This window comes from Gymnogyps californianus, chromosome Z (genome assembly GCF_018139145.2).
Source record: "Gymnogyps californianus isolate 813 chromosome Z, ASM1813914v2, whole genome shotgun sequence".
NCBI lineage: Eukaryota > Metazoa > Chordata > Aves > Accipitriformes > Cathartidae > Gymnogyps > Gymnogyps californianus.
In genome coordinates, this window is record NC_059500.1 from 30575287 (window position 1) to 30587605 (window position 12319).

At 38.8% G+C, this 12319-nt stretch overlaps 1 protein-coding gene across 1 annotated transcript in view; it reads right to left on the reverse strand.

The window, feature by feature from the left end:
- Positions 1 to 995: 995 nt before the first annotated feature.
- Positions 996 to 12319, reverse strand: part of KCMF1 (potassium channel modulatory factor 1) — a 64097-nt gene continuing 52773 nt past the window's right edge. Inside the window, exons 4-7 of the mRNA XM_050913429.1 lie at positions 11650 to 11751; positions 7456 to 7630; positions 4584 to 4866; positions 996 to 2826 (exon numbers count right to left, since the gene is read on the reverse strand). Coding sequence (XP_050769386.1) covers positions 2565 to 2826; positions 4584 to 4866; positions 7456 to 7630; positions 11650 to 11751 — 822 coding nt within the window. The 3' untranslated portion in view covers positions 996 to 2564. The remainder of the gene's footprint in view (positions 2827 to 4583; positions 4867 to 7455; positions 7631 to 11649; positions 11752 to 12319) is intronic.

Genomic DNA, 12319 nt, shown 5'->3' on the forward strand with positions numbered 1-12319 from the left:
CTGTGGTCATGGGGTGGAGTGTGGCAGGTGCACCTGCCCCAAGCAATAAACCCCTACAGGATTCTCCTGCAAAGTTCCTAAAGGCTATTTTCAAGGTGCTCTGGGCTACAATGAAAATAAAGAGAAGTGTTTTGGAAATACCCCAAAAAATAGTATCCTGACAAAGTTTCTCTGTGAAGGAAAAATACTTCCCTGCAAATCGGAATTGGCAGACTACTAAACACCTTCCTAGAAGCCATTTCATATTATTTCTAAACATAAAAAACCCCCAAACAACTGAAGATTTGTAAGAGTTAATGTGGTGCCCAAGAATACCTTTAAATCCAAGTCAGCATGTATTCAGTCTCTAAAAAAACATGGACGATACTGGTCTGCATCCTCTTCAAAGCAAGTGGAGTAGAGTTTGAAAGTCATGCAATGCACATGTCCTCTGGAGACCAGCCATACACCACTTCTAAATAACAACGCACTGAGAAGAGCCTATTTTAAATGCATCTTGTTCTGTGGAAACCTCCATTCACATACCTGTGAAGAGTTCAGGATTACATACTTCATCATCTGCCAAAGCATGTGGTTTTAAAGTATGTTTATGTAAATCACCCAGCATTTCTACATGAACTGATTTTGTATACAGTTGGAATTAGAGACAGCTACAGAAATTTCTGGAATGAAATTTTCTGGATAATACATCAAAACCAAAGAAAATCAACTGAACAACAGTCTTGAAAATGCTTTATTGAACCGTGTGTCTTATTGTAATGTGCAGAAGATGTGTTTGAAAAGACTACAGCTTGAAAATTTTTTGAAAATCCTCAACAATCAATAAAAAAAGTCCCTACTGGGGGTAACTCTCAGGATAACCAGAGGCCTCATGTAAAGTTTCCCTTGAAACATTTTCTGTTGCAGAGACTAAAAGAGAACAAAGCTAGTACTGCTTTATGTGGAAACAATCAGGATTTGAGGATTTAAAAAAAAAAAAAAAAAGAGGAATGGAACTTAAACTTCAGTCTATGGGGTTGCTTCTCTTGCTGCTGTTATTTTGGATTAGCATACACGTCACAGTTCTGCTGAGAACACCATCTGGTGTTCAAGTCTGTAAATTTACTCTAAAACACTAGCAGAGATGGAGGGATACAGAGAAAGAGAGAGGGGGTGAGGTGAGAAAGATCTGGAAAGACACCATTATGATATAAGCCTAGTTTAAATTTTCATCAGAAGCTGTGTGTACTTTTGTTTTTGTAATCTAACTTTACATTCAAAAAACCCACCAAAAAAAAAAAAAGGAAAAGAAAACCAAAACCAAACATACCCCTTCTGTCCTTGTCTTGGGGCTATTATAAATGTCTATGCACAAGAACACCATACTCTTTTTTTTTTTCCAAACCAGTAGGGTTAACAGTATAGGCATGTAGGTGGCACGATTCAACTAAAAGGCTTTTTCAACCTTTTTATACCAGCAAAAATAACCAAAAGAAACAATAAATAAAAGGTGCTAAAGTTAGCATTAAGATTTCAGTTGTAATATACTGACAATCTGGGAATCCAAATCCTCAAGCTCTCCTGATACTGGCAGGTCTCTGCAAACTATGAAGCAAATACATAAATAACTCAAAATATGATTGAGACTGTGAAAGGCTTTTTAAACTAAGACAACATGATCCAGGTTAGCTTTTTTTTTAAACACAGTGAATATATGAATTGTCTACACCTGAATAAAACATATTTAACAATTAAAAAATTTTAACAACCACAAAAAGGAAAAACTTTAAACAAAAGTGAACATCATTTGATTTTAGGGCACACAAAAGCCCCTTGCAGTAGCTTCCAGCAGTGGCCTTACTGTTGTGTCTCCTACAGATGCATAAAATGAAGTTCAACTCCACATCGAGGTGATGGCTAACAGGGCAACATAATGGTGACATACAGCAAAATGCCACACCCTGGTCACAACAATTATCCCACTGCAGAGTTTCCATCCTGTGCAGGAACAGCACATAAAGATGTCATTCTGTCACATATTATTCAAAAGCTACTTTGTGGCCACAAACTGCTAGTCAGTACTAACCTTTTTGTCACGTAACCTTTGAATAATGGGAAAGCTTTGGGTTTTGTAGTTTTACTCCTTGTATTTAAATTTTTAAATGACAAGGTCACTAAAACTCATGCACGCTGCAAAAAACATCATGCAGTAGTTAAGGTAAACCATCCAAGCAGTTTTTATTCATTAATATTCATAAATACACACAGCAGCTTCATTAGAGATTTTTCATTTTTTTCCTCTTCAGTTTGAATGTGGAGTATTAGGAGAGCCTTTTGCATGTCAAGGTACAGGACACAGAGCTTTTTGCTCTGCACTGCAACCTACATTTACCTGCTAGAAGTAAAAATTAGTTAAGTGGAAATGATTATCATATATATCTTTTCTCTCTTTCTTTTGAATGTACACAATGTAACAAGAGTGACAGACCTGAAATTACAATCACCAAAACAAACCCAAGATAGTTGTTGTCCACTTTCATTGGCAAATACAGCACAGAGGACATTGTCTGCAAAGTGGGATGTCATCAAAGAGGAGGTGGAGGAGGCTCGTTTCCTTTATTACTCTCTTTTAAATTTAGGTTTTCTAAAGCAACATCTAGAGGCATAATATCTACACAGCCCATAGCACCAAAATCTGCAATCTCCCCCCGCTCATCCTCATCTGAGGAGGAACTTTCTTCCCGCATCAAAGTGGACAGTAGAAGCTCCTGAACAAACAGGCTGCAGTCTGCCCGTTCACTCTCCATTGACTGACGCTCTGCTTCCGACATCTTCGGATCATTCAACCTGTACAGCAGCAAGGGAAGAGAAGACAGGCAGTTGGTGAAAGCCCATTTCACCGATGATGCTACTGACAGGCGCCGAAAGGCACTTGAAAACTGCTCCTTCAGGATAGTCCTGCTTGCCCTTCGACATGTACAGCTCTGGCAACCTCCGACACCTCAGTACAACAGGCGTGCATTTAACAAACCACCCTTTCCCTGTTGCTACAACAGCATTCAAAGTGGAGCCTAAAGCTAGAGGAAAATAAAAAACTGTTTGTGAGGTTTCCTGCTGTTCAGGAGTCTTTTAGGGAGGGCTGTTGTGATTTCCTAGACACTCATTATATGCCTGTTTTGTTTCTAGGTCAACTTCTAATTTCACATATGCCATGAAATACATTACTGCATGTGGAAAGCCTAGGGATTCCCAAAGCACAATGCAACGTTCATTCCACCACTTCTAGGTTATAGTGCATGCCCTGATAGGCAAGGAAATTGCTCGCTCCAACTCTGAAAGTCACAATCTATGACACTTGCAGGTACTTTAAGTTTCTCAAATAATAATGAGTTTCTGATTGAAAGATGTCACATGGTATTATTTTGCACTTAGATAAAAATCAGATTGACTCAAATCCAGGTTTCTTGACACAGGAGCTGTTAAAATGCCCATACTCTTTCACAATACCAAACAGACAAACAAGACTATGTATGGGGGGGCATGGCAGGGGAGACGTGGAAAACATTTTTATTTCAGATCAATAGCCAACCTTCTAAAAGAACTGGAATGACATAGTGGGTGACTCCTCTTTAAAATAACCCTGGGATCTAAGTATAATTTCTAAACCAGATAAGTACTCTGTTAATTAATGGCATCCTTTATTTGCTTTGTTATCCAGTCTTGAAAATAATTAATATATAAAACCCTATTCAACCTTCAGCATTTACTAAATATTAGTTTCCTATTAAACAATATTATCTTCTGACTCTCTCCCGCTCCATCACGGCTCAAGTCTATATGCTTGTATCACTGGAAATGCACTCGTTTTGTTGGAAGTAGTAGGGGAAACAAGCACAATTCAGTTAAGAAATATTCCTTTTGTTCCTCTTGAAGTTGAGATGCAGCAACTAATGTTTACCCATTGCTTAGGAGCAGACAGACAGTACGTTTGTAAAGATGTTACAAATGCAAACAAAAGCACAGTATGTTGGCTACAGACTTGATGAAGGATCTGACAGAAGTCCCCTGCCTGGAGTCATAATTAATTTATTCAGCCAAAACTCAAAACCAGTCTCCTTTTCAAGGTTTGAAGAAATCCATACTCAAGTCTAATCCTTTAAACACGTTCCTAGGTGCGTGAAAAAAAAAGTACAGCGCACTTGTGAGATTGCCTCTCCTTTTTGCAAACACTAGATGACTACAGGATATTTCTGGAGCAAGCTCCTGGAGCTGGCTTTCCAAAAGCAGAATAATCCCCTTTGGGCCAGCTATAAGCTGCTACTCTTGGGTATCAAATTACCGGTTTTACTTTCATGCTAGAAATGTGGATGAAGCAAGTTTTATGTATTACACATTCTGTGACTACTGTTGACATTTACTGTGAATATATTCTGTATCATTAACTAGCTTGTTAACTCTGGGATATATTTGATCAGACACTGCTCTACTAGGGCATGTGCCTAACTCCAAACACTTAAGTTTCACTGAGCTCTATGTCTCTATCAGGACTAAGGCAAACAGAAATGGTAAAAGGTAAATACAAGTAAATACACAGAACAAGTTACCTTGTAAGAAGAAACTGGGAATTCTGGATAGTCTGCTGACTGTTTTCTGTGTTAGATGTGTTGGTTGTTGTTGTAGATTGTGTCATAGTGGTGTTGACATTGATCGTGTTGGTGCGTCTAGTTGCATTGCGTGCAGTCTCCAGTTGTTGTCTTGCTGCCTGTGCATGTTGTCGTTCCAACTGCAGTTGCATCTGCAGCTGCTGTAACTGAGAAGCAGAAGGGCCAGAGGAGTTGAGCTGTCCTCCTGCAGAACGCCTCACGCCTGATAGCTGAGATAAAAGCTCTGCCAGAGAAGAGAAAGTTTCTATGATGAAAGATCTGAAGTGAGCATTACACAATAGAATGAATACACCCTGAATTCCAGTGCATCAATTCCTTTTTTCAATCAATAAAATCAAAGAACAAACCTAGCATTCAATGTCTCAAAGGGTAAGGAAGATTGAGACTCATTTATGCAGGTTTATTCCAAGTAAGAAGTCAAAGTTTAATGCCTTCAAAATAACAGGAGAGCCAATCTACAGGGCATGTCTGGCAAATAATGTCCTCTGCAGCAATGCTCTGAAACGTCAAGTCAAAACAGCAACTAAGAAACTACTTCATTTTGGCTTTAGTTGGTGATTTTATTTTCCTCTCAACAAATGTTCCCTCAAAACACAGGCTTCACCTTCCCAATATCCCAGAGAGAAGCTGTGCTGCAGCAAAGAGAAAAATATCATACTATTGCTTCAAATATTTAATAAAAAAATATTTAGTTAAGGAAACATATTAAAGTATTGCCTCACATCAAAACTGAAGTGGTCAAGCAGTTTTGCTATATGAATTTTTATTTCTGCCAGAAGTACAGAGAAGGACTAGCAATTAAAGAAACCTCTGTCCTTAAGTCTTCCAATTCAGAGAGATGGAATGCTTATAGCAAGTTTCATCCACAAAGAATTTTTTTGAAATAAGTATTAGCAGCAAATTACTGCTCAGTGCACTACTGCAGAATCTCCTCTACACGCTGTGTAGAAGGTACTTCTTATCTCACCTGCTTGCTGTAGTTGATGTGAGGGCAGAGGAAGTAGGGGATGATATTGCTCCTGCCCCTCACCTCTACATTACAAAGTTACTACATAGGTCATGATAATTCTCCTTCCACTGCATTAACAAAATACAATCCTTTTAAATAAGGCTTTCTTTGAGGGAATAAAGCAGAAGATTAAATAACTTAATTGCATTGTAATTACTAGAAAATGCCATAGGGAGAAAAAAGTAAAAAGATGTAACAGATGCTACAAACGTCATTTATTTTAAACGGAAAAATTCTGGTGGTCTTTCCTATTTATTACTCCAGTAAAAGGGAAGACATATCAAACTTCCAGAGAATATTTAGATGTATTTATTCTCACTGTAAGTTAAAGCATAAGTTTAAGCTTAGAGTATAGTGAAACAATATTTTGGAAGCAGATGTGAGCTCAAGACAGAGTCTTGGTATAAGAAGGACACCCAGCTCACTGTGCAACTGAACTCTAAATGCAAGAACACAGCTTCCAGCAAAAAATAAAAGATTCAGAAGAATGCCATTTCATCCCACATTTAATGCTGCTAAGTGGGAAGGCCTTGTGAGGCTGAAAACAAACCTCAGCAGCCACTCCTCATTTAACTGAGCTGAGCTAGCTGCCCTTGTAAGACAAAGATGACTTCCTGCACTGAAGGCTTCACAAACATCCTCCCTCCTTGAACAAACTCTAGTCCTTTTCAGACCCTCCTGTGATCTCGCTTAACTTATTTTCTTCTCTTGATGGGACATGTCTTCCCAGCTAACTTAATGAGTTTAAACCAGGTCACAGTGGGCGAGCAGAGCACCAGAGCCAGAAGGCAGGCAAGGGGACCATGATTAAGGCAGGCAGTGGAGCCACAGCTCCCCTTTCAGTGGCAATGCCTCATTAAGCTGGCTAGCTACCTCCCTCTGAAGAAGTCACAACATGACAGCAGGAAGCTCCAGTTGAAGCATTATGCCTTCTTGGCATCTGAAGCAAAGGTGGATTATGGCAGAAGTTCTGAGGTTTCCCTGACACTTAGGCCGGTGTGGTCGAAGACCACTGCATAAAAACATTTAGCTGTCCCCGTAGGGAAAGTTACATTTGCTTTCAGAATTGTCTTCATTCTCTATTTTTTCTTTCCTGTAAAAAAGTTATTTTCACATCAAAGCTAAACATATGCCAAACAAGTTATTCCTCGGAATCCTAAAGACACAACTGCATTATCTTCTGATGTTGAACATGAGACACCCTTTCCTCCCTCAGTTTTTCTAAACTTGATCAAAATACACTGCAAATACTTGCAATAGTACTTTTATGTAAGAATTTACAAGTACACCTGAAAAAAAAACCATCCGTGATATGAGCAAGTCTGGCATTCAAACAGCAGCCTGAACGCAAACTGAACATATTTTAAATGTCCATTAATACTCAAATTCAGCTAATTTCATCTTCACTGAGACAGATACTCTCCTCCATAAACACCTTTATCCACATGGCAAATTAAAATGAGATGTATTAAAGTAGGTGATGGAAGTTGGACACAATCACTTGTAAAAATATACAACACCTGTGCATAGATCAGGCTTGGGAATAAGCCTTACACTGTCTAGAATTAAAAGCACAAGCTACAGGCAGTGGTTTCAGCTTCAGCATCTCCATGCACAGGCCCTGTGACAACCCAGCCAAGCACACTGCTCACCTGCAAACCAGCAATCAATCACACTTGCACTGTGGAGCTTATCTATACATGCGGCTTCATAACAACAGAAAGCAGGGCAACTATTATCTTGAATTTTACTTCCTCTGTGTAAGAGAGACACTGGGGTAAAATTCACGGTTACAGCTCTTACCAGCTATAGGATCCATGGCTTCTCTATTGCTTGGAGAATACGAACTCTGAGAAGATGAAAGTCCACCAGGGGAACTGGTAGTAAAGTGCATGTTTGATCTACGTGCACGGGGGCCTCCCAAACCCCGGCCTGGGTGGAACATCCTACGTACATGCCGGACACCACTGGATTCATCGTAACCAAGAAGTTAAGAACACAGAACTGTTTGGCATTGAGTATTAAATGACAAGGACATTTGATGGGTGTAATACTCAGGTGCACGCTGTTCTTCATTCATAAAATAATGATTCAACTTCTGAAGAAAAGCTAAGGCACACTGTAGCTATGGTGCAAGTCAGACTTACTAATCTGAACTCAAGATACCCAGTGCTGCGTACACCGAACTCCCTGTACTTCTCCAGTTTTTTATGATGTCTAAGAAACATCAGGATTAATTTCTTAGGTTTTTTAGATCAAAGGTTTCTACTCAGTAATCTGAAAACTGACAAATGCATGTTCAGCCAAGCTTAGTACAGAGACATAGGGACTTCATTCTCCCCCCCCAATTCTAAGTATTGAAAATAATGAATTTATTGCCACTCCTATCAAAAGTACATAATTACTGTATTCCTTTTGACTTTTGTACTTCATGCTTTTATCCAAACAATTTCATCACTTCAATCCTTAAGAAATTGTAGGTTTCCAGAGTATTCAGCACTTTCATCACACCCCTTTGTTTCACCTTTCCTCTTTTAGCCAAAGAAATACCACTAATTCCAGTTATGATAATGATGCTTTTCATTTTCCCATTTTCCCCCACTTCTCCATATCAGATGCTTGTATTTCAAGTCCTACCTTTTATATGTTTTCTCATATAAATTGAGACAACCAACAAATTATTTAAAGATTATTTTTGTCAGAAAGTTAACATTCATTCCTCCAAGACAGTCCAGATAAGGCTTCCTTTTATTTTAAAAATCACTAGTATAATTCACTAGTGCAAAATGAAATAGCGTAGGCTTGAATGTTTTACTGTTACTAGACTTTTAACTTAGATCCTCCTATCTCCCATGTTCTTTATTTTTATAATAGTATGCTTACCACTCATATGGTATCCATTACTGTATGAGTGGTGTCCAATGTACTCTTCATAAAACACAGTTACAGTGCAGAATCTCAGGATGTCATGGAGGTCAAGAACTTAAGACTGAAAGAAATTACTAGACTTCTCATGGCAAGGAAGAACTTCCAGCTATTACAAAAAGATTTTACAGGATGTTTGCCTCTTCCAAACCTATTAGTTATGCTACAGTGTAAAACACTTAACATCTAGGGTGTAAGAGGAAAATCTCCCCTGGCAGAGAACACACTTTGCCTAGCACAGAGTGCCTTGCACCTCTGAGTGTGCTAAAACTGGATGTTGCTGGAGATGAGATACTGTATTAGATGGACTACTGCCCCCATGCAGTTTGGCAAGCTTTTCATAACTAGACCTGGTAGAAAAGGCCAGTACCTGGGGATTTTTCAAGCAGACACAGGACTGTGGGGTAACCTTCCTATCTGCAGCTTTTAAAGCGTTTTGAGATAAACATCATTCTTTAAATACTAGCTAAGCGTGCACCCAAGTCTTAACAGCTATGCTAGAGTGAGAAAAACCTTTGTAAACCTTAACTTGTGACAAACAGATAAACTGAATAGCCACGTGAGAACTATTTGTATGATTGATGCTGAAAAGCTGTATTTAATAAATTTTCAAATATTCTCCTGCTAAAGTAAGAAACTGGGCTTTAAAGAATTGTCCCCAGACTGTAGGAATAAAGGACATACCTTGCAATGGCTGCACAAGGTTTATAACAAGAAACACATGCATCCTTCTGGGACAACTTAAGAAAAAACCCACAAAAAACAAACCCAAAATAAACCACATGGCTAATCAACACTTGGAAGATGAGGCCACTCCTCAGAACTCTAGCAGACATGACAAAAAAAGCTTACCTCAAACTGTAACAGAACTCTTCACTCTAGAAAAAGTGCAAGCGAAGAGCTTTCTCTATCTCCTTTTTGCACATGAAGGTTGTTACAGAGCATGGAGAGTTGTTCTGTACAGCTTTAACTTCATGTGAAGATGTTTAGAACAGCAATATAACGGTATCAGAGAGCAGCTTTCTAACAGCTCCCTGACTTTGACAGTTATTCTTTCCTACACTGCCAGACCCTGGATGAAAAGCGGCATCTCCTCTTCCTTTCTTCCTACTTTAGACCAGCCTGTTGCCAGACATGATGTAGAGCCCAACGTGGAATAGTCACTTCAGGATACACTTCTTATCAGGTTTTGGAGACTGGACAACACTGATCACTGAACCAACAGTGTACAAGCAGAAAGTTTTACATGCCTTGTCTTTAATGCTGAATCGTGGACAATGCATTCGCAAAATATATCCAAGAAAGATCCATTCTGGGATGACTGACATTGAAGCCTTACTCTGTATTTGAAAAGATAGATTTTTCTAGCTCAAATATTCCCAAGTTAATAGTCATCTGGTGGCATCTCTGATACTGGAGTGGGACAAAAAGCTGCAGAAGCATGAACTCTAATCAAACATCTTGTTCATTTCAGTAGGAAATTAATTTCACTCTGTCACTGGGAAAATTTAAACTTCCAGGACTACAGAGCAGTAAGCCAATGTTGGAGGCCCACAGTTTGACCTTTGGTACATTGCTATGTAGTTATTAGGGATGTAAATTTTGTTGGAAAAAGCATATTAGGCAGGTGCTATGAAAAACTCACAACTGGTAGAAAGAGCAGAACTAAACTGATACAAGAAAAATTGCTCAGTGACTCACCACACCAGTCATCAAGAAACATCTCAGAGCCGTCCAAAGGCCAGGAAAGATCCAATGGTCTGGAAGATGCTCTCCCCTCAATCTCATCCCACTTCCACCCAAAAGGGAGGATGGCACAACTCTGCCTTGGGGGACACCTGACCATGGAGGACCTCCCTGGACACCTGGGACCAAGCTCTCATGGCCAGAGCTACCATGTTCAGCACCCTGCTCTTCCCAAATGCTGAGAGCCCTGCTCCTGTCCACAGGGAAAGGTGAAGTAGAAATAACTGCTTTTATCTAACTTCATAGTGCTCTCTGCATTATTAGTTACTCCTTCACAGAGCCAATAACACCCAAACTCCTTTACACTGATCCAATTATTGTGTAGTAATTACCTGTGCATTTAGTCTGTCCTGACCCTAAACCACGGTAACACTAACAAACTTAAATGCAATCAAACACAATCATAACTGAAATGGAGCTGTCTCCTTCAAAGCTGTCTCCCTTCTGTTAGCGTAACAAACTCCAGTTGCTAGGGCTTAGATTTATTTCACTTTTTAAAAATCTTTAAAACAAAAAAGCTACTATCAAAGTAATAATATAGTCTTTTTGGCTGGTTGTTTAAATGAGACACAACGGAATACTTCAGAGAGATTACTTACTGTAGGTAGGCTACATAGCCTGCATGTCATTAAATAAAAAGCCCAAACCAAAATACATTTCATCAGTTAATCCTAGGGGAAAAAAAGTTTTAAAAAAGAAAAATATTCCTAGAACAAAGATAAAAAACCCCAATAGTTCCAGCTCTTCAGCCATCAAGCACAGATAAATCTGCATAACCTGCTGCTAAGGTAACTGAAAGACAACATCCTATTTCCCAGGAAATGCGAAAGTTTTCCAAGTTATGTTACAAAATGTCAGTAACACTATGAAATTATGTTATTAAAACATGGTGTTAAAAGTAGTTAAGCAAGTTCAAAATCACTCAAAACCAGCTAAGGTCAAATCACCCTCTGATCATCATCTTCATGTCACAAATACTTACAGCACACTACTGAATCTGGATACATAAAGCAGCATCAAGACTAATGATCAGGCAGGATAAACCACAGTGCAAGTAGAAAAACCTCTCGGTGTCAGAGTTCTTTAAATGTTTTTGTTGTTCGAGCAAAAAGTACTGTCAAGTATACCTACAGTCTGTACACAATCTGGTATTTATACTTTTTTAAACTAGCAAACGAACTTTTTTATTTTTGACATACAGATCTTTAGCAACTTAAGTTCCAGGAAAACCAGAGGTATGACCCTTCGACCATAAAAATCACAACAAGTCGTCATGGCTACTAGATAAAATAGTCTAGCCTCTTTGCCTCAACTTGGAAAGGATATTAAATCTCTAGGAGCTCTGTGTTCCAGTGTAAGATGAGCTGCAAAGTCATCTGTGACATGATTTGGATCCCCTCCAGGTAATGCTGCACATATTGGACAAATCTGAAATGACAAAGCAAGAAAAAAACAACTTTGTAAATTTTACACAAAAACAGAACTTGTATCATTGAGTTAATCATCAGACACTGATTCTTATGCTTTAAAACCACATTCTAGGTATTCACAAACACCTGGATAGCAACATATTCAAAAAACCCAGAAAATGTGTTCAATTGCAGACATTAACTTAGACATCTTTTACTTTATGATTTTCAGAATGCTATGAAAACCAGAGCTAGAATTTTCAAATTCAGTTTGTAATGTCTTGAAAATTAGTCTTTGTATGCCCATTCTGCCACAGACAGTAGAGTCTGATTACACAGGATTACTATTTGCCTGCTTGTCTTCATCCCAGCAGAGGAATCAGAATGAAACCACATATAAGTATTTGCTGAAGCATCAAACTGAGACCACCCATCCAGGCAGTGTGTAACTACAGGTTTGGCAGAGAATGGCTGATCTCCATATCCCTGCACAACAGTGTTTTGGGAAAAGGCACTGACATCTGTCTTTAGTTTGTTTTTTTTTTTTTTAAAAACCAAAACACACATTAACTAAGTAGACAAACAGT